This window comes from Rhinoraja longicauda, chromosome 8 (genome assembly GCF_053455715.1).
Source record: "Rhinoraja longicauda isolate Sanriku21f chromosome 8, sRhiLon1.1, whole genome shotgun sequence".
Lineage (NCBI taxonomy): Eukaryota > Metazoa > Chordata > Chondrichthyes > Rajiformes > Arhynchobatidae > Rhinoraja > Rhinoraja longicauda.
Window position 1 is genome coordinate 56,827,791 of NC_135960.1, and position 27,238 is coordinate 56,855,028.

Here is a 27,238-nt window from a genome sequence, read left to right on the forward strand (position 1 = left end):
ACAAGTGGTGTAGTTTCTTTCAAGGATAAGAATGACTATAGACACAAAATGTTGGAGTAACTCAGCGGGACAGGCAGCATCTCTGGAGAGAAGGAATGGGTGACGTTTCAGGTAAAGACCCTTCTTGACCCGAAACATCACCCATTCCTTCTCTCCAGAGATGCTGCCTGTCCCGCTGAGTTACTCCAGCATGTTGTGTCTATTGTGATATCATGAGAGGTAGAGTCATAGAGGGGAGATACATTTCCTCCCGGTGGATGCAACAAGGACTACAAACCATCATGGCTGCCAGCAAAAGACTACAAAACCCATAGTCAGCAGGGCTGCCTGCCCTGCTGACACTGATTGCTGCTGACACTGATTGCTGCTGACACTGATTGCTGCTGACACTGATTGCTGCTGACACTGATTGCTGCTGATACTGATTGCTGCTGACACTGATTGCTGCTGATACTGATTGCTGCTGATACTGATTGTTGCTGACACTGATTGCTGCTGACACTGATTGCTGCTGACACTGATTGCTGCCCAGCTGAACCAGATGAGCTGATTGCCTCAGTGAGAGAGCTAAAAGGGAAGGGAAGCAGTGTATTTAAAAGAGAGACAATGACTGGAGCAGACAGACAGGGAGAGATGCAATGTTTGAGTCATATCTTGTAAGAAGGCAGCAAGCTACAGTTTTGATTTAACTACCTGTTTTGGTTTTGTGTACCTGTCTGCAAACAATTAAGTTTACCTGTTTTTGGAAAAGACTAAATATATGGAATTTAAGTTTGAAAACAAGAACTTTTTTGTCTTCATTTCCGGCACCCACACCTCCCAACCTTCAAGAGAAAAGCTCCCGACCTCTCAAGACATCACACTATCTTCGGTTTAAGCCAGTATCTGCAGTTCCTTCCTACACATAAGAATGACTACTTCCTTTATCTGACATCTTTATCATGGTTTTTAAAAATGCCAAAGTGCTTCACGGTATCAGTATGAAACAAAGTTTGGGGCTGAGTCCTATAAAAGGATAAGAATGACTAGAAGGGTGGCCAAAGTGAGTGTTTTTCAGGAGTATATCAAAGCAGAAGGAAAGGTTTAGGAGGCAGAAAGAAGGACCATTGACAGCTGAAGTGTTACCATTGACTAGAAGGGGAAAGATTCTCAGCAGAGCTTACAACATTTAGGGTGGTTATAGGGCTGAGGAGATAACAGGTGATGAGGCAGGAAAAGAAAATAATGTAGATGAGAATATAAAATATTCTTGCAATCCAACGGTATGCACATTGAATTCGCCAATTTTAGGTGACCTCTAACAACCCCTCCATCACCTTTTTCCCCTGCACCCCTCTTTCTTCCTCATCGACACCCTCCCATGTGCCCTAACTGGACTCATGCTTATTTCTCTCCTCTCCCTCCACTTACATTCCTTCCTCTGGCTTCACAATTCGCAGAACCTCGATCCTTTTGTCTCACACCTTTTTTTAAATATCTCCGGCCTTTGTCCAACCATCTGTTTATGAAAACCGTCCCTCGCCAGTCTTCACCCATTACCTGCCACGTTTTGTTCTGTCCCTCCTCATAGCCTTCTTTAACCCCTCCCTGACAATCAGACTAAAGAAGTATCCTGACCCAAAAATCACCTATCCATGTTCTCCAGGGATACTGCCTGGCCCGCTGAGTTACACCAGCACTTTGTGTCTTTTTTTGTAGATCAGCATCTGCATTCCTTGCTTTCTACAAACTCATGTCATGACTTCACTGGGAAATCATCCTCGAGCCTGAGGAACGTGGGTCCGTGGGCTCCATCTAGCAGAAGGGAGGCAGGATGCATGGGGGAATAATTATTTCTCCACAAGGGCAGTGGTGGATTCTTGACTGGAGCAATTAAAGCAAAGTTGTAAGGCTGCAACATTCAATGGCTTTAAGAAAGGTGGCACAGTGGCTCAACGGTAGAGTTGCTGCCTTACAGCACCAGAGACCCAGGTTGAATCCTGACTACAAGTGCTGTCTGTACGTAGTTTGTACGTGGTCCTTGTGACTGCATGGGTTCTCTCTGGATGCTCCGGTTTCCTCCCACATTCTAAAAACACACAGGTCTGCGGGTCAATTGGCTTCTGTAACTTGTTCCTGGTGTGAAAGATGGAACTCGTGTATGGGTGATCACTGGTCGGCACGAACTCAGTGGGCCAAATGGCCTGTTTCCACAGAGCATATCTCTAAAACTACAAAAACTAAAACTAAAGAAAGAAACATTAGAAATAGGGTGATGATGTCCAGAATGGTGGGACTGTGTTTCTGTCAAGGAAATTACTGGTTTAAAAGAGGTTGATCTCTGCAGTTCTCTCTGTATTGTCATCGTTGACAGCTGTGATTTTGCACAACTCTTTTAATGCATGTTTGTGAACTGGGCGAGTTAGAATAATAATACCAGATGGATAAATCATTAACAAAACAGGAATGCTGTCAATGCTGCATTGCATTTTGTTGATAAACTTGGCTTCTCAAAGCTGAAATTCCCTCCGCACTCCCCTTCAGATTTTGTACTTGCATAGCAAAGATATTTGACATTTTAACAGCTGTTTTTATTTTGCATTACACTGCGGAGGACATCATCTGAGGACACAAAGTGCTGGAGTAAATCAATGGGTCAGGCATCATCTCTGGAGAACATCGATAGGCGACATTTTTCGTCAGGAACCTTCTTCAGACTGATTTAAGCAAGGGGGTTAGAAGAAAGCCGGGAGAGAGGAGGGGCAGGGCAAAGCCTGGCAGGTAGCAGATGAACACAGGTGGAGGAGTAGGGGAAGGGGGGGGGGGGGGATTCTTAGAGGCCACTTAAAATTCGAAAAGTCAATGCTCATTCCATTGGGTTGCAAGCTAACCAAACGTCACTTATCCATGTTTAGTTTAGAGATATAGTGTGGAAACAAGGCCTTCTGTCCGCGCCGACTCCCGATTCCCATACGCTAGCACTATCCTACACACTAGGGACAAACCTATATGTCTTTGGGAGTGTGGGAGGAAACCGGAGCACCCTGAGAAATCCCACGCAGGTCACGGGGAGAATACAAACTCCGTGCAGGCAGCACCTGTAGCCAGGATTGAACCCGGGTCTCTGGAGCTGTAAGCTAGCAACTCTACCACTGCGCCAGCATGCCACCCTGTTCTACAGAGATCCTGCCTGACCTGTTGAGTTACATAGAAACATAGAAAATAGGTGCAGGAGTAGGCCATTCGGCCCTTCGAGCCTGCACCGCCATTCAATATGATCATGGCTGATCATCCAACTCAGTATCCCGTACCTGCCTTCTCTCCATACCCCCTGATCCCTTTAGCCACAAGGGCCACATCTAACTCCCTCTTAAATATAGCCAATGAACTGGCCTCAACTACCTTCTGTGGCAAAGAATTCCACAGATTCACCACTCTCTGTGTGAAAAAAAACGTTCTCATCTCGGTCCTAAAAGACTTCCCCCTTATCCTTAAGCTGTGACCCATTGTTCTGGACTTCCCCAACATCGGGAACAATCTTCCTGCATCTAGCCTGTCCAACCCCTTAAGAATTTTGTAAGTTTCTATAAGATCCCCCCTCAATCTTTTAAATTCCAGCGAGTACAAGCCGAGTCTATCCAGTCTTTCTTCATATGAAAGTCCTGCCATCCCAGGAATCAATCTGGTGAACCTTCTCTGTACTCCCTCTATGGCAAGAATGTCTTTCCTCAGATTAGGAGACCAAAACTGTACGCAATACTCCAGGTGTGGTCTCACCAATGCCATGTACAACTGCAGCAGAACCTCCCTGCTCCTATACTCAAATCCCCTCGCTATGAATGCCAACATACCATTCGCTTTCTTCACTGCCTGCTGCACCTGCATGCCTACTTTCAATGACTGGTGTACCACGACACCCAGGTCTCGTTGCATCTCCCCTCACTCCATAAAGTACTCCAGCACTTTATGTCCAGCATCTGCAGTTCCTTGCTTCTATCGAGTACTCGTCTCCCTTGCGCTGCATTCATGGATCACTTTGAAAATAAGAACACTTATGACAGGATGCTATTTATTGACAACAGCTCTACCTTCAACACCATTATACCGAATAAGCTCATCTCCAAACCCCTGGACCTTGGCCATGGAGCAACTGGGTTGCAGATTCCCTGACTCAAAGATCTCAGTTGATCAGGATGATAGGTCATATCAGTTCCTCCATCCTAATCCTCAACACCAGTGCTCCTCAGGATTGTAGGCTCAATCCCTGGCTCTGCTTCCTGTACCCCCTGTGACTGCATAGCCAGGTATAGCGCCAACGCAGCCTTTAAGATCACCAATGAAATCACTGTTGTTGGCTGGATTAGCAACAATATTGAGGCAGAGTACAGGAAAGAGATCTGGAATCTTATGTCATGGTGTCAGAACAACAACATAACCTTTAATGTCATCATGGCGAAAGATTTGGTTGTTCATAAGTTCATAAGTTTGTTAGTGATAGAAGCAGAAGTAGGTCATTTGGCCCATCATGTCTTCTCTATTATTCAATCATGGCTGATCTATCTCTCCCTCCTAACCCCATTCTCCTGCCTCCTTCCCATAACCTCTGACACCCGTAATAATCAAGAATCTATCTATCTTTGCCTTACAAATATCCATTGACGGCCTCCACAGCCTTCTGTGGCAATGAATTCCACAGATTTCCCACCCTCTGACTTAAGAAATTTCTCCTCGTCTCCTTCCTAAAGGAACGTCCTTCAATTCTGAGGCTATGACCTCTGATCCTGGACCTCTGATCTCTGGATCCTGATCACTAGTGGAAAATCCTCTCCACATCCACTCTATCCAGGCTTAAAAGCCATTCTATTCTATCCATCCTGTTGACCCAAGGAAGCAGGGGGTCGGGGTGGGTAGGGAATAGGGTGAACACAATGTTATACTCAACCCTATCCTCAGCAACAGAGCTGCTGTAAAGAAGGTCAACAGCTTCAAGTTCCTAGGCATACGTATCACTGGCACCTTAACCTCGTCCCTTCACACTGATATGGTGATCAAGGAAGTTCATCAGCTGTTGACTGAGAAGATTCGGCAGGTCCACAAGGATTCTCTTGATCTTTCACAAATGCGCTAAGGATGTATTCTGGCAGGATGCATCTCAGCCTGGTATGACAGCCACTCAGCTCATGACAACCTGAACCTGCAGAGTGGTGAACACAGCTCAGTCCATCACAGGCTATTCCCTCCATCCATTCCATCTTCATGGTGCATTGGATCAGGAAGGCTGGGAATAAGGCAGGGCGGCACGGTGGCGCAGTGGTAGAGTTGCTGCCTTACAGCGAATGCAGCGCCGGAGACTCAGGTTCGATCCTGACTACAGGCGCCGTCTGTATGGAGTTTGTACGTTCTCCCCGTGACCTGCGTGGGTTTTCTCCGAGATCTTCGGTTTCCTCCCACACTCCAAAGACGTACAGGTATGTAGGTTAATTGGCTGGGTAAAATGTAAAAAATTGTCCCTAGTGTGTGTAGGATAGTGTTAATGTGCGGGGATCGCTGGGCGGCGCCGACTCGGTGGGCCGAAGGGCCCGTTTCCGCGCTGTATCTCTGTATCTCTAATATCATCGAGAATACTTTCTGCTCTGGCCATTACCTTTATTCTCTTTAGAGTTTAGACTACGTGCCGACCAATGATCATCCGTTTTGTCCTACACACTAGGGACAATTTACAGAAGCCAATTTACCTACAAACTTGTACGTCTTTGGAGTGTGGAATATAAACTTTGGAATATAAACATGTGGTTCAGACAAAGATCTGATAAAAGGAGATTCTTGACAGGTGCATTTTCATGCTGGGCAGTGTGGGGAAGTGGATTTGTAATGGATGAGATAAGTAAAAAATAATTGCCCCTGTTTTCTTTAAAAATGCTGAGGTTTTGATATGAAGCTTAAAAAAATATAAATGTATAAATGTATAAAAATAAAAATATAAATGTATAAAATAGCTCAAATTTGACCTTGCAGTTCCTAAATTTACTGGGCACTGGTACATTTCTCTGACTCATTTTGATAATTATTTAGTTATTAAGGCGGCATGGTGTCACAGTGGTAGAGTTGCTGACTTACAGTGCCAGAGACCAGGGTTCGATCCAGACTACAGGTGCTGTCTGTATGGAGTTTGTACGTTCTCCCCATGACCACGTGGGTTTTCTCCGAGAGCTCTGGTTTCCTCCCATATTCCAAGAACGTACAGATATGGATGTTAATTGGCTTTGGTAAAAATATTTTATTATCCCTAGTGTGTTGGGTAGTGATAGTGTATGAGGATCGCTGGTCAGCGCAGACTCAGTTTGTCGAATGACCTGTTTCTGCGTTATATCTTTAAACTAATTTATTGAATATTCTGTGCTGTATGCACCCTCCATTAAAACGAAACCTAGACCTGATCTATTCTAATGGCCCTTCAAATAAATGTTCCATTTTTAATTTGATATTCGGTAAGAAAGCTTCTTCTGGATTGTATAGATCAAATGACTGGCTTTACTGCAGGCAGATATTTAAGTATTAACACATCATGGATCTAATCCCAGAAAACACAGGTTGACAAGAGTTAAGGCAGGAGCCATCTTGCATTTAAGAGGTGATATAACGTGCAAATCAGCACCACATTTCAACTCAACCACTAATGACAAATTGCAAGAGTGCACGTCTCATTTTCTGGAATAGGTACCGGTGAACAGACGCACATATATATCGGTAGACATCGCTCTCTGTAAATTTAATTTCACTGGACTTGACAATTTTCTCTGTTGCAAATTGTTTAAATTAGATTATCCCAGATCAGAATCTGTCTCTTTGCCAGTGTGTCACAATCACATTTAAAAATTGCCCTTTCACTTTTGACTTGGATCAGCATGATTAATATAAACTTCATTTTGTTACTAAATGAAATATGCATCAGTTTTGACAGTCAGCAGAAGATGGTAATACAGGTATTATTGCACAGTGTTGTTCAGATCCAGCACCCTTTCTGTTTGCTCTGGTTACCCATTCTGACTGCACATAACTTACTAGATTGTCTATATAAAGCAGATCTGCAGTATTGCAAATCAACCATTTATGAAATATATGCATTTATTTTTACATTTCTTTTATTTTCAGAAATAGATGAGAAAAGGGAGAATAATCCGCAAAGCGAGGTAAGTTGAACAATATATTTATTACTGCCTTGATTTATTACCTAAAATAATTTGCCGATTGTGGGTGTGTGTTAACATAAAATAGCTGTAGGATTCGTTGAGAGAATGCTTGAGTTACATTTTCACGCATAATTGAAGTGTTGTAGTTGAGGGAAATTTAAAATTAAAGAAGGTGGAAATTCAATTCAGCAGGTCAGGCAGTATCTACATAAATGGAAACACGGTTAATATTTTGCATCAAAACACAAAGTCCTGGAGGAACTCAGTGGGTTAGGACAGGCAAGGTTTCACATCAGGACCCGTCTTCTGACTGATTGTAGCAGGCGGGGAGAAAGCTGGAAACGAGGTAGGGGCAGGACAAATCCTGTCAAGTGATGGGTGGATACAGGTGAGGGGTTTTGATGGGCAGATAGGTGTAGTAAGTGTCAAAGCTGGAGGTGAAAGGAGACAAAAGGGTGTCCACTAAGGAGAGAAGTGAAGGAGTGAAATATGAAGCTAGAGGAATGATCATGAAGGTGACCTTGCCAAGGCAGTGTGAAGTGTAGATGGAGTCAATGGAAAGGAGGTAGGTTTGAGCGATGCCCACTAGCTGTGAAACATCACTTTTTATCCCAATGGTAGTACAGCCACAGAAACTGAAACAAATACTCCAAAACCTTGTGCAGGTGAAATTACCTCTGCAGCTGAGTGTCCCCTTAAATACTGATGAAGCAGCCAATTTGCTTTAGACACCCAGAATGAGTGGGCAGGCCTGGGAACCTACAAACCTGTACGTCTTCGGAATGTGGGAGGAAACCGGAGCACCCTGGAGAAAACCCACGCAGTCACAGGAAGAACAGACAAACTCCATGTAGACAGTACCAGTAGTCAGGATTGAACCTGGGTCTCTGGCACTGTAAGGCAGCAACTCTGCCACTGCTCCACTGTGCTGACCTGATTGCATTTGCATGTTTCAGTTGACTAAATATTTTTTTCAAATAGCTGCTCAGGATAATTTAAATCCACCAGGAACAATATGAGGATTATAAAATCTAGAGGGAAAACAGAATGCAGGATATCCTTGTGCACTTGTTCCCACGACACCCATTCAGACCGATTGAGCCCAATTCCTCAGGCAGGATCCCAAATGCAGACAGTGATATGGGATCATTTAATAACATTTTTGTGATTTACCAAGTGACTGAGACCAAAGTATTTTTCTTCACTTCGAGTGTTGTTCTGACCTTTACTAATTTTGGGATCCACTGTGAATATGAGAGCAATATTGTAATTTGATTATCGATAATTCAATTTGTAGTAAGTACCTTATGCTAAACTTTGTTATAAACTGTTTCAAAGCTAAATTTAGGTTGTGGCTAAATTTCAGATCCATGGAAAAATATGTGATCACTCATAAAATAGCACGTAAATTTTTTTTTTTATCGAAGCTGCTGAGGTGAAATGTTTGCTGCTTCTAATGGTGAAAATGGGCATTGAAAACATTTCTGCAATGTAGAATACTTCACAATTAAAAAAAAAAATCAATATGCTAACACGTGATATGAATTTCTAAACTGTTTCATCGTAGTCAAAAATACTGTTCAGGTTATTGATGTGGTTTAACATTGATTTAATATTGATGTGTTATTTTTCATTTCCAGAATGCTGAGATGTCACCCCAACAAAGAAAGAAGAGTGTATACACACCTCCAACTATGAAAGGTACTGTCAGGCACTGTTCATAATTCTGCTTGTATGTACCTACTACCAACTGCTAAAGCAGACCGGAGTCCTTCTGATTTAGTTGGCCTCAGCAAACATTTGTTGTGAACTGGGTTGAACTAGTTCTCATACAAATAATCCAGTGAGCGAATTAAACAATTATGTGAAAGGTAATTCATCAACTTGCTGATTTTTGCGCTGCGGTGAATCAATGTCACCAGTGCAGCCGTGACATCATTATTTTGGCACTTTAACCTACAATCAATAGGGGATCTAAAATAACGGAGTAATTAATTCTGAATGACATTGTTTTCTTTCCCACTTGATTACTCATGACTATCAGGGCACGGGTCACAAGCTCTTGAGATAATTTGCTTCCTCTCTCCGTGGTCCCTTACTGAATTTAGAATGGCAAGGTTAATTTTAAGTGGATCTCGAAGGTGCCTTCCTCCACTGACATTGTCAAGTGCATAATTCTTTCCTAACCAGCCGTCACTTAGTTCTGCACTAGACGTATGCGCACTCAACTGGTCAACTACAAGTTTGCAGAAAGGAACTGAAGATGCCGGTTTACACCGAAGAAAGACACAAAGTGCTGGAGTAACTCAGCTGGTCAGGCAACGTCTCTGGAGAAAAAGGATGAGTGCTGTTTTGGGTCGGGACTTTCTTCAGTCTAAATCTGAACAATGGAATCCTCTTCAATGTCAATATGCATTCCACTTGTTACAAGTCAGGTGGAGTTTATTTTGATATGCACAAGAACACGAAGGTACAGGTACAATGAAAATCCTGCTTGCAACAGCATCACAGGCATGGAGACAGACATCACAGAAAAACATAAATTGTACATAAATAACTCAAATTCTACAAAACAGTGAAAAGAAACATTTCCAAAAAGACACCAATGCAAAAACAGACAATTAGAAAACAAGTCCATTGCAGTGCAATAGGTGGCCCATGTGTTCTGCTGCTACATTTATATTTGCAATGAAAGATTTAAAGCAGGTAATGCACCACCCTGAATAATTAAAACTTAAATCATTTGCGATCTATGCAGCAAATCAATAAATTGTTGCGCCTGCCAAATGGTTTCAACAATGCAAAATGGGACACAATCAAATACACTTTCTATGTCAATGCTATCAACTCTGCTAATTAATTTCAAGGGCTTACTGTACCTTATCTATAAAGCATATAGTAACAGACTGTAATGAAGCTTTGTATAGACTTCAAAATAAGGTAAAACTGACTGAGACCACTTGGTATTTGTACTAGATATACATCAATTATATACATCTATAAATCTATATACATCTGCTGTTGCATAACTTGGAGCTATTGTAAAACTAAACATTGGACAGTGGACTTGTGTTAGTAATCAGATAGATTATTCTCAATCTTCTTTTTACAATACAGATCATGTAGAGTATCACCAATTTAGTTTAAATCAACTCTAAAACTAATTTGAACTATGTGTAAAGAAAAGTTCTGATCCACAACACTGTCTGCTCATTTCCCTACCGAGCGAGATACTGCCTGACCCGCTGAATTCCACCAGTCTGTTATTTGGTCCAAGTTTAATTAGTTGGATTAAGAACATAAAAGCAACTATTTTAACCCAAACAGATTTATCAAAGTGACCGCTTTAAATTATTCTTGGAAGAATTATTCCAAGAATTTAGTCTCCTTAATATCTTAGATATTTATAATTAAATTGTTCGAAGAATCAGCACATACAGAACTTTGCCACAGTGTAACAAAATTGTAAGTATGGTGGTTAGAGGAATTCTTGATAATTTGACATTTTATTCCCACTATCCGACTGCTGTTTTTCTGTTGGCACCTCCTTCTCTCTGTTCATCAATTAAAAAATCCAGAATCTTTGGTTCTCTCTCTGACCTGATGACCTTCAATTCCACGAAGATCACCCAGTCGAAGTTCTTCAGTGGATCACAATAATCCAGTACTCTTCTCCATCTCTTTGAGACTGGTCATTCTTTTTCTGATGATGTATCCCTGACAATTAAAATCTACACACTGGGGAAAAATCAAAATCCCATTACATGGCTTGGTATTGAAAACCTCTTGGGTAAATAAAAAATGTGAAGGAAAGCATATGTTGTGGCTAAACTTGATTAATATATGTTATAACCTATTAAGAATATGCACAACCAGACTAACAAGTATATGTTAACAACTTAATATCAAATAACATGTATTTTCTTTCTTTTATGAATGCAATGGGAAGACCATTATTGCAAGACAAAACTGGTTCACCAATTCATAGGTTTTAGTCTAGTTTTTTCAAGATTTGAGAGATTCCTGGGGCGGCGGCTTGTTAAATGAAGAGACTTTAAATAGATTGGTTCCATACTCTTAAATTAAAAATATGAGGAGCTATGATTGAAATGTTCAAAACCCTGAGAAACAAGGAACTGTAGTGCTGGAGTAGCTCAGCAGGTCAGGCAGCATCTCAGGTGAACATGGATAGGTAACAACTTGAGCCATGACCCATCTTCAGACATTGTTTGGAGGTGGGGGAGGAGGGGGGAGGGGGGTTTGGTGGAAAGAATGAAAGCTGAAAAAGAGGAGGGGCAGGACAAAGGCTGGCAGGTAATAGGCTGACACAGGTGAGGAGGGTTATCTGATTGGCAAATAGTTGGATAAAGACCAGAGAGGAAAAGACGGCACTTTGTGTCTTCCCATACAACATCCTTATATGGTTTAATCAGGGGATGCAGGGATGATGTCTCCTTTGGCTGGGGGTATCCACAATTAAGAGTCACAGACTCAAAGTTAGTTAGCTTATCAGGACTGAGAGGAGAAGATTATTTCTCTACCCAAGAGACTGTGGAGGTTCAGTTGCCAAGTTTATTCCTGGCAGAGATAAATGTTCAGGAAGTGAAGGGAGGAACTGCAGATGATAGTTTATGTAGAAGATAGACACAAAATGCTGGAGTAATTCATTGTGTCAGGCAGCATCTCTGGTGGAACTGAAGATGCTCGTTTATACCGAAGATAAACACAAAATGCTGGAGTAACTCAGCAGGTCAGGCAGCATCTCTGGTACTGAAGATAGTTGGAGTAGCAACAAAATGTTGGAGTAACTACCGAAGATAGGCATAAAATGTAACATTTTGATGTTTAATATCAATGAAATTTAGGGACATGGGGCTAAGATGGGAAATCGGCAATGAGGTAAAAAATTAATCACAATCCACATGATAGAAGGAGCAAGGACATGGGGCTGAATGGCCTATTCCTGCTTCTATTTATTACAAAACTTGAACAATGTCTTTTCAAGTCGACAACAGTGCTTAAATTCTGACAACTGCCTAGGACATGAAAGAATAGTCATTCCCATCCTCGGTGAGAGTGTAGAATTGATGCCAAGGGCTTTGTAGGTTTATAATATTAAAAGGAGTTTATTTTGAAAAGTCACAAAATGAGGTAAAATGGAATAAAAATATATTCAGTACACCAGATGTCAGGTAGCTGGCTGTCCCTAGTACTGCCCAGACTCCTTAAAAGTAGTCAGTGTCAACAGCACTGGGTGCATGTAATGGTGAGTGCGAGCAAGTGGTAAGGGGATAAAGAGGGAATTACTGGAGTGCATGGCACATAATCTCTGAGTAATCCATATGTTTCTCTCAGAAGTCTCAGGGCATTTCCAAATTCAATGTTCATTCTGTGCAGAGTTAAATGATAACATCTAGGGATTGACCCATGATATGGCTTCCACAAGGCTATTTACATTTTATCATCACTCCTTAGTTGGGGAGAGCTGGGGAGATTTACGGTGGAATCAGCCTAGGATGCTACTCTTGCATGCTGCCCTAAGAAGGGTTTGTGTGCTTAGCTATCAGATGAAGATTGAAGTGTGCTAGCTTCCCAGCTACAGTATTTGTCAATATTGTCATTATGGGGTAATTGGCCACTTGAATGAGCCATTGCCTGAGAAGGCTATCAGAGGGCATTGAGTGTCCAGTTGATCACCACAACCAAAGAGATGAGAGAACAATTGTGGAGGAAACATTCTAACACAGCCACTGCAAAAACAAAAAGTACTGATTTAAAATTTTGTCTGGTTTTCAACAATTTCAAATATGTTTGTTAATGTAAAATTTGAACAAAAACATTTGGTTAGATGGATCAATTACTGCAATAAGTACGTGTATACGATTTATATTTTGTGCACTGTCCATGTTTCATTGCTTTGTTATAACATTAGATGACTTTGAGCCTTATAACAGGAAAACAGATTTGTATACTCCTGCAAGCCATTAGCTCCATTTAAAGATATTTATTTTGGGGATCTGGTCGTTGCCAAGCACAATTGCCCTTCAGACCAAGGGGGTGAGCAATCTTCCTGAACTGCTGCAGTCCCTCTGGTGAAGGTTCCCCACAGTGCTGTTGGGCAGGGAGTTCCAGGAGCTAGACGCTGTGAGGGTGAAGGACCGGTGATACATTTCCAAGTCAGGATGGTGTGTGCCTTGGTGGGGAGTCTGCTTGGTGGTGGAGTTCCCATGTACCTCCTGCCCTCGTCATTCTTGGTGGTTGAGATCACGGCTTTGGGAGCTGCTGCTGGAGTAGCCTGAGTGAGTAACTACTGTGCCTTTTGTAGATGGTCCATACTACAGACACTGTGTACTGGTAGTAGGGAGATTGAGTATTTAGATGCCAACCATGCATGCTGTTTTGTCCATGATGCTTTGTTTAGTTTAGTTTATTGGCACGTGTACCGAAGTACAGCGAAAATCTTTTATGTTGCGTGCTAGCCAGTTAGCGGAAAGGCTATACATGATTACAATCGAGCCGCCTACAGTGGATGTTGTTGAACTTGCTGGGTATACCTGGAGCTGCACTTGTCAATGCAAGAGGGGAACATTCCACCATGCTCTTGATCAGAGCATTGTAAATTAATTGACACATTGTAAATCAGTCCTTGATTGGTAAGGGTGTCAGGAGTTATGGGGAGAAGGAAGGAGAATGGGGTTGAGAGGGATAGATATATCAGCCATGATTGAATGGTGAAGTAGAATTGATGGGCCGAGTAGCGTAATTCTGCTCCGAGAACTTATGAACGTACGACGGTAGGGGCATGGGATTTCATCTAATACAGGATACACTGAGCATCTAACCTGCTCTTGACCTGCCATGGTATTTATGTATCCAGTCTATTTGAGTTTCTGATGATGCCCAGGGCATGAACAGTGCAGAAGTTGGCAATGGAAATGGAAATGCAATAGTGTATGTAGGTTAGGAGGTTAGATTTTCACTCTTGCTGGAGACAGCCATTGCTTGGCATGCTTGTGGGATGAATGTCTTTTGTCACTCATCAGCCCATGTCCTTACGTTTCTTATGGTGAAATGGGAAAAGTGGCTCTTATTGTAAATGAGAGATTGCCAAAGATGTAAATGTAGATATGACCCAACTCGGAATTAAGAACCAGTAGATACAGGTTTTCAGGTGAGGGGGGAAAGATTGAATAGGAACTTGAGGGGTAACAGTTTCACACAAAGGGTGTGGGTGTATGGAATGAGCTGCCGGAGGAAGTATTTGAGGCAGGTACTATCCCACCATTTAAGAAACATTTAGACAGGTACATGGAAAGGAGAAGTTTAGAGGGATATGGGCCAGGTGCAGGCAGGTGGGACTAGTGTAGCTGGGACATATTGGTTGGTGTGGGCAATTTGGACTATACATAAATTCAAGGTTTATTGAGATGAATCACAAATATGCTTGCAAAGTATAGTGAGAAAGTAGAAATCTGACATTGGGATCAAAAAGACTGACTTATGATTTTCTATTTTTCCTATTCCTACGCATTTGGCAACATTTTAATTTTCTGATGGCTTTTACTGTCAGCAAAGCTTTTCCATTGTGCCAAACTTCCCCATTCTCACTGATCCTGCTCAGGTCCTCTATTGAACTCTGAGACACCTGGAGCTTCTAGGAGATGCTGTCCATATCTGGGTTGGGTGCATTCAGGGGCAGGATGGGCCAATCTGGACTGTGATAGCACAATCCAGACTTTGCATTTATACTCAACAATCCCAATGCAGCATTAGAAACATAGTAACATAGAAAATAGGTGCAGGAGTAGGCCAATCGGCCCTTCGAGCCTGCACCACCTTTCAATATGATCATGGCTGATCATCCAAAATCCGTTCCTGCTTTCTCCCCATATCCCTTGATTCCGTTAGGCCTTCTTCTTCTTCTGTCATATGTCTTTTAGACCTGCAGCTCCGTTGAGGCGAGCCAGGCCAACGTGTCATCGTCCAGGTCAATCAGACCTCGTTTACCATTCGGTGACTGGTATTTGGGGCAACTGGTGACTATGTGCTCCACTGTCTGTGTTGGGTCCCCACACTCGCAGAAGGCACTGTCCACGAGACCCCACCTCTTCATCGCTACTCCATAGCGTCCGACCCCTGTCCTCAGGCGATTGAGGGTTATCCATTGCTTTCGGGGCAGGTCCTGGCCAGGGACGCCCATGGGTTCACCGATGTAGCGGTGTAGCCTAGATGGTTCCGCTGACTTCCACTGGTCTCTCCGTCTCGTCTTGACCCAGGTGGCCTTGGAAGTGTCAACCGGTGTCAACCGTTAGGCCCAAGAGCTATATCTAACTCTCTCTTGAAAACATCCAGTGAATTGGCCTCCACTGCCTTCTCTGTGGCAGAGAATTCCACAGATTCACAACTCTCTGGGTGAAAATGTTTTTGCTCTACTCAGTCCTAAATTGCCTACCCCTTATTCTTAAACTGTGACCCCTGGTTCTGGACTCCCCAAACATGGGGAACATTTTTCCTGCATCTAGCCTGTCTAATCCCTTAATATATAACATTAGTGTTATAGCTTGAGCATCAAACAGAATTAAAAGTGAACTGGAAAACCGCATGGAAAAATATATTGGCCAAGAAATTTAGTCAGTGGAAAGGCACCGACATTCATTGTTGACCTTCAGAAATAATTGATACTTGCCTTGTGCGTTTCTCCTGGCATAAGTGATCTGACAACAAGCAACTCGATCATTAGTGGTGGGGCTCTGTAATGTCAGCTGTTCCTTTGTGCTATAAATGACAACACACATGGCAAGCCTCACTTACACACAGCAACGAAAGCTTTGCTAGTTATCTAAACTATACTTGCTGGGCTGTCAGAACTATGAAGATTTCTACCATTCATAAACATCTAAACATTATTGAAATGTTATTCAATGTATTGTTACATTTAAAAACAATTGGAAACATTTACATAATCTCAAGCAATTAAAAAAGTATGAACACTTATCTTAGCACTATGCTGCATCACTCAACGCTCTGAAACATATAGTTTAATGCACATTTCCAACTGTAAATGGTGGGGAATTTACAGTGCAATGGTACTTTATCACATTTACCGAGGTACCGTGAAATTCATTTTTGTATATAGTTCAGTACAAGTGTCGCTTTACATAAGCACTTAGATACATCTTGGACAAGCATCTCAGATATAGGACAAGTGCATAGCAGTAGGACACTGAGGCAGTATTACCAAGTCACCAGTTTTGGCGCCATTTACAGACAGCGCCCGTAGTCAGGATCGAACCCGGTTCTCTGGTGCTGAAAGACAGCTACCCCACTGTGCCACCCTCTCCAGCTTTATGCTCCCGAGTTGAATTTCATAAGAAGGCCTGTGATGGAGTGCAGTTGAAGAATGACTGTTTGCCACCTGTGAGCAAATTCTGGACTTGCACATTTGTGCACGCGTTCATTTGAACTCTGAACGTTTTGCTTTCATAACAGCTGGAATTGTCAACCGGTCTGTGTGGAAGTGCTGGAATTTCCGTGCAGAATCCAAGCCATTCACATATTCAAGTTCCCTACAAGCATAGGGAATCCTGTACGGAAACTGGATGAAAAGATTGTGTCAAAGTAACATTTACACTTATGTACGGCAGATAAATGAATCGTGCATCTGATATTCTGACAAGTAAGAAAAATTCACGGGTCAGCAAAGTTAAGCCAAATTGTTTAGGCAGCAGCAATATAACAAAGGGTTATGTGCTTTTGGACACTTAGCGTTAATGCAGTCAAAGAACAAACTATAGATATAGATTTTTCCTCTTCCAGTATGCACTTTGAGATTATATAATGGAATCCAATAGATTCCAATTTTTAGGCTTAAAATAAGTCACAATCAAAATATCTAATTCCACTGTAAGTGCAAAAACTATATTCATTTTAACCATCTTGATAATGCACATGAAAAGGTATTTGGATTGATATTTAACTACACTTCACAACACTTCAATTGTCCGACCTCAGGATGTCAAATTATAATCGATTTAATTGCGCTTTTATAGGCTACTCTATATTTGTTTATGATAGGCAGGAAATACTGGAAAAATTACAGTTTAATTGCGCACCATTATGTCCCCCAATATTAATGCAGTAACCTTGAGTTACATGTTAAACCTTGGTGTTATCGCTGTTGCTTGTAACTCTCCTGGTGGTAAAAGTGTTGAGGGTGATGGGAGTTATTGTTAGAGTAAGTTTCTTGAGTTTTGTTTCGTTTAGAGATGCAGCATGGATTCAGGCCCTTCGGCCCACCGAGTCCACTTTGACCATCGATCATCCATTCACACCAGCTCTATGTTATCCCACTTTTTCATCCACTCCCTACATACTACATAGGCCAAGTAACCTACAAACCTGCACGTCTTTGGAATGCAGGGGGAAACCGGAGCACCCAGAGGAAAGCCACACAGTCACAGGGAGAACGCGCAAACATGTGCACAGACAGCATCCGAGGTCAGGATCAAACCCAAGTCTCTGGAGCTGTGAGGAAGCAGCTCTTCCAGCTGCATAAATGAGCCGCCCTAAATGTGCTGCTGTGCTAATGCTGCCATAATGCAGCCACAGAGGGAATGGTGTCTGCTAACCTGTGTGGCCATGTTACTGATCAATTTAATTGATCAAAGAGCCGCACTATTCTAAATGCTCCACATGGAGTCCTATTGTCTTATGGCAGATAAAGGTGTCTGAGAGAGTTGTAAGTGAGCCACTTAACACTTTGGCCCTAGTTTGATAACCCTGCCCTCTATCTCCACCTATATCCTTCCTTTGTCCCGTCCCCCTGACATCAGTCTGAAGAAGGGTCTCGACCCGAAACGTCGCCCATTCCTTCTCTCCCGAGATGCTGCCTGACCTGCTGCATTTTGTGAATAAATACCTTCGATTTGTACCAGCATCTGCAGTTATTTTCTTATACCCTGTTGTTTGTGGTCAATAACACTTCTTAATGTCCACCACACAGATAATTCCCCAGTTCAGAGATCCGACTAAAGACAGAACTCCTAACAGATACGATACGATACGGTAGAACTTTATTTATCCCAGGACGGAAATTGATCAAAAGATCAGCATTACCTTGTACTTCATTTCAACATGTCATTTTGTAACGTAAAACATCAATTTGCTCATGAATGGAGGACTACCAGTTTCACAAACTTCATTAAGCATTTTATTTTTCCAATTTACGTAAAACATAAAACATTACAGGACAAGAATAGGCCTTTCGGCCCGCAATGTCTGCACCAAATATGATGCCACGACCAACATTTTATGTTTATTTTTCTGAAAACCCAGTGAAGCTGGAAGGCATGCATGGTTATGTTATAACATAGCCTTGTTAAAGACAAAATGAACGTTCGGTTCAGTAGTACTTGTTGAGTGTGTCATCATTGCAAGCTTGCCTCAGTAAAACGTTCTTGTATCTGAGTCTTCTGCAGTGTTTGCTTGTGAAGTCATCGTATCCTTCATGGGGACTGACGCAGTGTAGATGGCACAAACGCACTGATGGCCAGTGGTGTAAAGGTCATTACTTGCAACACCAGCCAGCTGGTATGCCGCATCATGACTTCCTAATTCTTATTCTCAATGCTTCAACTTATACCACATGAATACAAGCATCCCCACTACGGGTGCTGTCTGTACGGAGTTTGTACGTTCTCCCCGTAACTTGCGTGGGTTTTCTCCGAGATCTTCGGTTTCCTCCCACACTCCAAAGACGTACAGGTATGTAGGTTAATTGGCTTGGTAAATTTAACTAGTGGGTATAGGATAGTGTTAATATGCGGGATCGCTGGTCGGTGTGGACCCAGTGGGCCGAAAGGGCCTGCTTCCGCTCTGTATCTCTGAACTACCACATGCCTTTTTTATCACTCTATCTAATTGGGTTGCCACTTCTAGGAAGTTATGGTCACGGAGCATGGACCAAGAATATATGAGTATAAGAGTTAGGAAGTCATGATGCAGCTTCATAGGACTTTGGTTAGGCCGCATTTGGAGTATTGTGTGCAGTTCTGGTAGTCCCATTACAAGGAGGCTTTGGAAGAGGTGCACAGGAGGCTTACAGGAGAATGATGCCTGGATTAGCGGGTATTAGCTACAGCGAGAAGTTGGACAGACTCTGGAACATTGAAGGCTGCAGGGAGACTTGACAGAAGTATACAAAAATTATGAGAGGTATAGAGAGGGTAGACAGTCAGAATATTTTTCCTTGGTTCCTGTTCTTGAGCTATATTGTTCTATGTTCTATGTTCTAACATAAAGTGCTGGAGTCACTCAACAGGTCAGCCAGCATTTCTTGATTAGTACGGTGTCCGGGGTTATGGGGAGAAGGCAGGAGAATGGGGTTGAGAGGGAAAGATAGATAAGCCATGATTGAATGGCGGAGTAGACTTGATGAGCCGAATGGCCTAATTCTTCTCCTATAACTTATGAATTTATGAACCTATGAAACAATTTGCTTTAGTAACGCCGAATGAGGGACTGGAGACGGTCTTCTTGAAAGTGGTGTCCAAGTTTCTTTTACTTTCCACCCGAGAGCACAAAGGGGCATTGGTTTATCATTTCATCTGAATTGAGGCAACCTCAGCAGCTTAGCAGTCTGCTGCCTCAACGTTGGGCTCCAGGTGAGGGGATGGGATCAACCAATGTAATCTAAGAGTACTGCCAGCTGAGCACCTGCTGATAAAACGTAGTGGGTGAGGGTGGATCAGTGGTGAGGCTGGTGAGGGCTCTGCCTCACGGTGCCTGAGGCTCGAGTTCAGTCTTGACCTTGGGTGCTGTTTGCGTGGATCTTGGATGTTCTCCCTACGGTTGCATTTGTTTCCTCCATGTGCCAGAGATATATCCTGCATCCCAAAAGATGTGCAAGGTAGTCGGTTAATTAGCTGCTATAAACTGCTCATGGGGGGGGGGGGGGGGGGGGGGGGGTAGGGGAGGGGCAGAATCTGAAGGGATTTAATGAGAAGGTAGGGAAAAAATGTAGGAATCTGAGATGAGTGTGAATGAGTGATGGTGTGACTCAGTGAGTCAAAGCCTGTTTCTAAGTAGTATCTCCCTGGAACACTATAAGGATATTGAGAATGATGTATTAAAGTTCTCATCAGTTCAGCGATTGCCACCTTTTTCAACTGGTGTGGACATGGGCTAAAAGGTTCCTTACTGTGCTATCTATTTCTATGATTTCACCCACTGGAAAGGTAGGACATCATATTCAGTGATGCTTGTCCAGACTCCGAGACAGGTTGCCATTGAATCACAGGGTATTAATGCCTAATGTTTATACATGTGATAATAATAAACCTAAACCCAATCCTGGCTTGTAATTGTAGCATCTAGCCCATTGTGATATCAGTGTGTTAACATCATTCTTGTTAACTGAATGGACCATATAAAAATGTTTAAAATGGAAAATTAGAATACACGAGCAAAGTAATAATTATGAAATTGCTCTCAATGAATAAAAAAGACATAAAAAAAATACAATGGGTATATTTACCTAGAGAGCAAAACTACCGGGACCATTTCCACTGGAGCTGAGTGGAATAAGAAAGTATGGTACTTACAAAAGGTTCAATGTATAAAGACCAATATTTCTTTGATTGGGGAACAGGGATTGGGAGTTAGTGAGAAGACAAAGGAAGTCAATTTGAAATTATTACTAAAAAAGTCTCATTACTAGAAAGGAGTTAAAGCAAATATACAGAAGACAGTTGGAGCATAGATTACATTGTCACTGTGAGTGATCGGGTTAAAGACCTCACCAGTTTTCAGGGTGAAATGGATAAGAAGAGAAAAAGCAGCAAGTTAAGAACAACGTGAAAGTGGAAAAAGAGTTACTGTTGGAAAGTTAAATCATGGACAGCACAGAAACACACAGCAGTCGTGGGATAACATTATGTGTTATATTAAACCTAGAAACATAGAAAATAGGTGCAGGAGGAGGCCATTTGGCCCTTCGAGCCAGCACCGCCATTCATTGTGATCATGGCTGATCATCCACAATCAGTAACCCGTGCCTGCCTTCTCCCCATATCCCTTGATTCCGCTAGCCACTAGAGCTCTATCTAACTCTCTTTTAAATTCATCCAGTGATATTCATATTGTTCCAGAACTTTAAAGTATTCTTAAAATGTTAAACAGTGATTCAGATTTTCCATTAAAATGAGTGCATTGTGCATCTAGTTCAGTCATTCCACCAATTAATATTCCAAATCCTTGTTTATTTCTCTTTAAATTGTTTTGACGACTTTAAATGGTATTTTAAAAAAAATTTAAACCATTAAATAGCATATTATTGCAGGATTCAAAGCATGGCCGTGTGTGTTTCCTCATGGTGTGGTGCTCATCACTATTGCAGTGCCAAGAATCAATGGAGACATTGATGGTCAAGCTAAATAAATGAGGGTTGAAAATGCTGAATGCTATCCTCGTTGTACATCTACTGTTATATGGCCTGCTCTTATGCTATACTATCTTTGGATCCACTGCCTATAGAAACCAGGTGATGAAGTTCACTGGGCATTTTGGGAGGAGCATTTGTGGTTAGGAATGCAACCAATGGTCACAGTGTCATAGTCAGAGAGCGATACAGTGTGAAAACAGGTCCTTCGGCCCAACTTGCCCACACCGGCCAACAATGTCCCAGCTACACTAGTCCCACTTGCCTGCGCTTGGTCCATATCCCACTAAACCTGTCCTATCCATGTGCCTGTCTAACTGTTTCATAAACGATGGGATAGTCCCAGCCTCAACTACCTCCTCTGGCAGCTTGTTCCATTCACCCACCACCTTTTGTGTGAAAATGTTATCCCTTGGATTGCTATTAAATCTTTTCCCCTTCACCTTGAACCTATGTCCCCTGGTCCTCAATTCCCCTACTCTGGGCAAGAGACTCTGTGCATCTACCCGATCTATTCCTCTCATGATTTTGTACACCTCTATAAGATCCCCCCTCATCCTCCTGTGCTTTGTGGAATAGAGACCCAGCCTACTCAACCTCTCCCAATAGCTCCCACCCTCGAGTCCTGGCAGCATCCTCATAAATCTTTTCTGAACCCTTTCAAGCTTGACAATATCTTTCCTATAACATGGTGCCAGAACTGAACACAATATTCTGAATGCGGTCTCACCAATGTCTTATACAACTGTAACATGACCTCCCAACTTCTATACTCAATACTCTGACTGATGAAGGCCAAAGTGCCAAAAGCCTTTTTGACCACCTTATCTACCTGCGACTCGACCTTCAAGGAACTATGCACCTGTACTCCTGATCCCTCTGCTCTACAACACTGCCCAGAGGCCTACCATTTACAATATCAATAGTCAATAGTCAATAGTCGTTTATTTGTGTTGGTCCTGCCCTTGTTCGACGTCCCAAAATGCAACACCTCACACTTCTCTGTATTATATTCCATCAACCATTCCTCCGCCCACCTGGCCAATCGATCTAGATCCTGCTGCAATCTTTCATAACCGTCTTCACTATCTGCAAAACCACTCACTTTTGTATCATCAGCAAACTTGAAGGAAGGATTGTATTTGTATCCTTTCCATCTTTTTTGTAAGCATTCTTCTTGATTATTCCCTGGTGTAGATACTGGTAGATCTGTATGTTCTCATCCAAATCATTGATGTCAAATGAGTGGTTGTCCTCACCTGTGTAACTCAGTTCCATACTGTATAGACATCCGGACGATTTTAGAGTGGATCTCGGTCAGTGGTCAGTGAAGTAAGTTTTGATTCATTTCAGTAACCTGATGAGAATTGTACCTTGATCATTTAATGGCAATTTACTGACTTTTCCCCACTTGCTTTCTTCTTTAAATGAACAAGAGTAACTTATATTAGGCAGAGCTGTGAATAGATGAATGTATGCCAAACAGCAGTCCTAAGTCAGATATTTCAGCTATTCAGCAAGTTGGGCTGAAGTCACACTATGACTCTTAAAAACTCAGATATCATGGACTTTCTTGGTGCTAAACAAGTATTTTTCCAGACTGTTGGTTGTTATTTCTATTATTGCCTTAACAGTTTTTAATTCACTTTTTTTGTGCGTTGCATGGTATTATAATAAATGTTGCAGTGAGCCCAGTAAGTGTAAAGGGATCTCAGGAAATGAGATCCAGGGACAGTTTAAAGGGATTGTAGAAACTGGGGCTCTGGTGAGTTGGAAGAGAACACAGCTGCCAAGCCATCAGGATTTACCAACGTTAAGATAAAGGATCATTGCCGTTTTATTGAACCGATGTTTCTTTATATTCTCCAAATCAACTGCTGGTTACTTCAGTTGCACATTATCAGCCAGACATTGGTTCTAGACGATCGCCTACTGACACACATTAAGGAAATAAAAAAGCGATGATTGCCTTTCTGATCAAAATTAAATGTTGAATTCTATACCTTAAATTAATTTCTTTTCTGGAATACATTAAGCTAGCTCACATCGGTGCAAAATGGTCAGAGCCACTTGAGCAAAAACCTTTGGATCAGGTCAATTTCTCAATCGCAACATTTCAATTTTTTGAAAAATTCGTTTACTTTAGTTTATTGTCACGTGTAATAATAATAATAATATATTCCTTTATTCGTCCCACACCAGGGAAATTTACAGTGTTACAGCAGCAAAGTGGATAGCAAGAGAGCAAGAGATCATTCATTATAAATAAATGATACTTAAATTGTCATCAGTTATCTGTGTGTTCTTAGCTGTTATTGTTGACTCGTCTGCTGGGAGCAGTGCTGGTTGTGCAGTCTCACAGCAGCGGGAAGGAAGGACCTCCTATATCTCTCCTTCACGCACTTGGGGTGAAGGAGTCTGTCACTGAAGGAGCTACTCAGTGCAGTGACAGTGTCCTGCATGGGGTGGGAGTCGTTGTCCAGCAGCGATGTTAGCTTTGCCATCATCCTCCTACCTTCCACCACCTGCACTGAGTCGAGGGGGCAACCCAGGACATGCCTGGCCTTCCTGACCAGCTTGTCGAGTCTCTTCCCTTCCGCCTCTGAGATGTTGCTGCTCCAGCAGACCATTCCATAGAAAATGGCTGATGCAACCACTGTGTTGTAGAAGGTCCTTAGGAGTGTACACTGTACACAGGTACAGTGAAAAGCTTTTTGTTGCATACTATCCAGTCAGCAAAAAGACTATACATGATTACACTTGAGCTGTCCACAGTGTACAGATACAGGATAAAGGGAATGACAATTAGTGCAAGATAAAGTCCAGGAAAGTCTGATTAAAGATAGTCTGGGGGTTTCCAATGAGGTAGATGGTAGCTCAGGACCACTCTCTAGTTGGTGATAGGATGATTCAGTTGTCTGATAACAGCTGGGAAGAGACTATCCTTGATTCTGCGTTGTCACACTTCTTTACCTCTTGCCTGATGAGAAAGAGGGAGTGACTGGGGTGAGACTCATCCTTGATTGTGCTGGTGGCCTTGCTGAGACAGCCTGAAAATCTTTTAAGACACACACTCACAAAATTGCTGCTAATCAGCATGAAGGTCAAAATGGCCTGCTCTGTACCGGTTTGTTTTTGCATTCCTGAATACATTGCAGATGCTTTAACATCAAATCTCTCACGTTATTGAGATCTAAATACATTTCCAGGCCCAAATAAGATGTGTACGTTTAGACATTTAGGCATGGTTTTGGAGCTGGGTTTAATTTTCAAAAGGATTTTAAGTGGAAAGTAGAAATGGTTTCCACTCAAAAGGTATTAAATGTTCAAGGTGATTTAGGGAGGCTCCTCTCCAAATCGTCGTGATTAGTGCAGGTGCCAGCGGTTATGGGGAGAAGGCAGGAGAATGGGGTTATGAGCAAAGATACTAGAAGAACAAGATAGACCACTCGACCCTAAAAACCGTAGTATGTCATGGCGCCATTTTAGTAGGCAGAAACTTGCAGAAACATTTAAAAAGAAAAATAACAAAAATCTGTGAATTGATAGATGAGATATATTCTGCATTTTAATGGTATTGTCACACATACTGGTCCCCCACAACACTGATTACACTGCGAGAGACATAGCAATCGGTGGGTTTTGCCTACTAAAATGGCAGACGTTACGCTCCTTTGCGTACTACACTTCAGTATAGGCGATTTCAACGGAGTGGTCCATCTTGTTCTTCTAGTATCTTTGGTTAGGAGGGAGCGATAGATCAGCCATGATTGATGGCGGAGTAGACTTGATGGGCCGAATGGACTAATTCTGCTCCTTATGACTTATGACCTTATGATCCTCCTCATTATTGTTCACCCAGAAGCCCGTTCTGACCTTGAAATGTAACTTAATTTACTGTGCAGGTAAAGCAAGTAACTGGCTAGCGCAAACTAACTATTAAACCCAGTGCTCTTGTTGAAGCAGAACTTCAGTTGCTGGTGGAGCACCATCTTCAGAAACAGGAGCAACCGGACCAGGATTACTCTGAAAGTGACCCCAGCTGTCTAGACGAGCTCAGCCCAATGATGACTGAGTGCTGTCACAGCAATGGAGCCCCTGGTTTCTTGGCAGACACAGACTGGGGCCCCCACAGCTGCTGTGAACACACCAGCACCCAAACGGGCATCAAACTGCTACTAAATGCCGAGGATCACCCAGGCAGCAGTTCTCCTGGTGGTAAGTCAATGGCAGTTCTATAATAAATACTCCCTCCATCACAATACATAATCACCATGAGATTCCTGTCGATTTCACAAGCAATCAAGCGATGACAAAGCTTGGACCATTTCTCATCAAGCTGTTTAAATTTCATTTAGGATGTAAATCTATCGGATCAGATTGTAGCAATCTCTTGTTTTGCAGTAGTGTTACATCTGTGAATGCTTTCTGTTACACATTGCTGTATTCACGTTTGCATGCTCACAATTTACATAGTGTCATTATCTTTCATGTAACCCATTTAATGCATAGAATTTTGAGCAACAAATATATTTGAGGGAGTTATGGGTATGAAAATTACAACGCAATGATTCTTAATTAACAATCTCAAATACAAATTTACCGAAAGCCCTTTTCCACTCTATTCGGAACCATAGATAGTTAAAACAATTCCTGCAATAAATCAAGCAAACACGTCATAGAGTCATAGAGTCATAGACTCAGACTCAGCCAGTGTGGAAACAGGTCTTTGGTTCAACTTGCCCATGCCAGCCAACATGTCCCATCTACACTAGTCCCGCCTGCCTGCACTTGGCCCATATCCTTCGAAACCTATCCTATCCATGTACCTGTCCAAACATTTTTTTAAACACTGTGATAGTACCTGCCTCAACTACCTCCTCTGGCAGCTCATTCCATATATCTACCACCCTTTGTGTAAAAAGTTGCCCCTCAGTTTCCTATTAAATCTTTCCCCTCCTCACCTTAAATCTATGTCCTCTGGTTCTTGATTCTCCTACTCTAGGGAAAATACAATGTATTTACCCTTTCTATTCCTCTCATGATCCTATACACCACTATAAGATCAGCCCTCTTCCTCCTGCACTCCAAGGAATACAATCCTAACCTGCTCAACATTTTCCCAACATTTTCCTATAGCTCAGGCCCTCAAATCCTGGCAATATCCCCATAAATCTTCTCTGCACCTTTTTTAGAACCGGGTGAATTGGACACAATACTCTTTGTCTCTGACTTGTCTATGGACAGCATGTTTCCATATAAAATTCGTCAACATGCATGCCATTTTGTCAAATGAAGATGCAATCTTCATTTGACAAAACTTGCCACTGACATGTTGTGTGACACAGCAAAAGGTATTACTAATCATACTTAAACAGTGAAGGCCAAAGTTTGGACAAAAAACTCCCAAAATTCATGTCAATGGAAATGTAAAGTATATTCGGGATTGCCTGTTCAAAGTACTTTAGTCCTTTCAGATTTAGTGTAAGGCACAACATAAAACTTTCATTTTAATGACTCCAGAAAATTAATTGAATGCGCAGTTTGCAAGTATGATATTTTGAAGATGAGTGCCTCAAGCAGGGTCAAAGTATAAAGAACAGTGACTGTAGCCTGGGCATCTTCTGACTGC

The 27,238-nt window shown here is 42.2% G+C and overlaps 1 protein-coding gene across 3 annotated transcripts in view; it reads left to right on the plus strand.

Moving 5' to 3' along the window:
- Nucleotides 1–27,238, plus strand: part of ppp1r1c (protein phosphatase 1, regulatory (inhibitor) subunit 1C) — a 101,294-nt gene that overhangs the window by 59,551 nt on the left and 14,505 nt on the right. For 2 of the 3 annotated variants that reach the window (XM_078404046.1, XM_078404044.1), the window contains exons 3-5: nt 7,132–7,169; nt 8,810–8,870; nt 25,570–25,824. In XM_078404046.1, coding sequence (XP_078260172.1) covers nt 7,132–7,169; nt 8,810–8,870; nt 25,570–25,824 — 354 coding nt within the window. The remainder of the gene's footprint in view (nt 1–7,131; nt 7,170–8,809; nt 8,871–25,569; nt 25,825–27,238) is intronic. The other variant, XM_078404045.1, reaches the window with a different exon arrangement.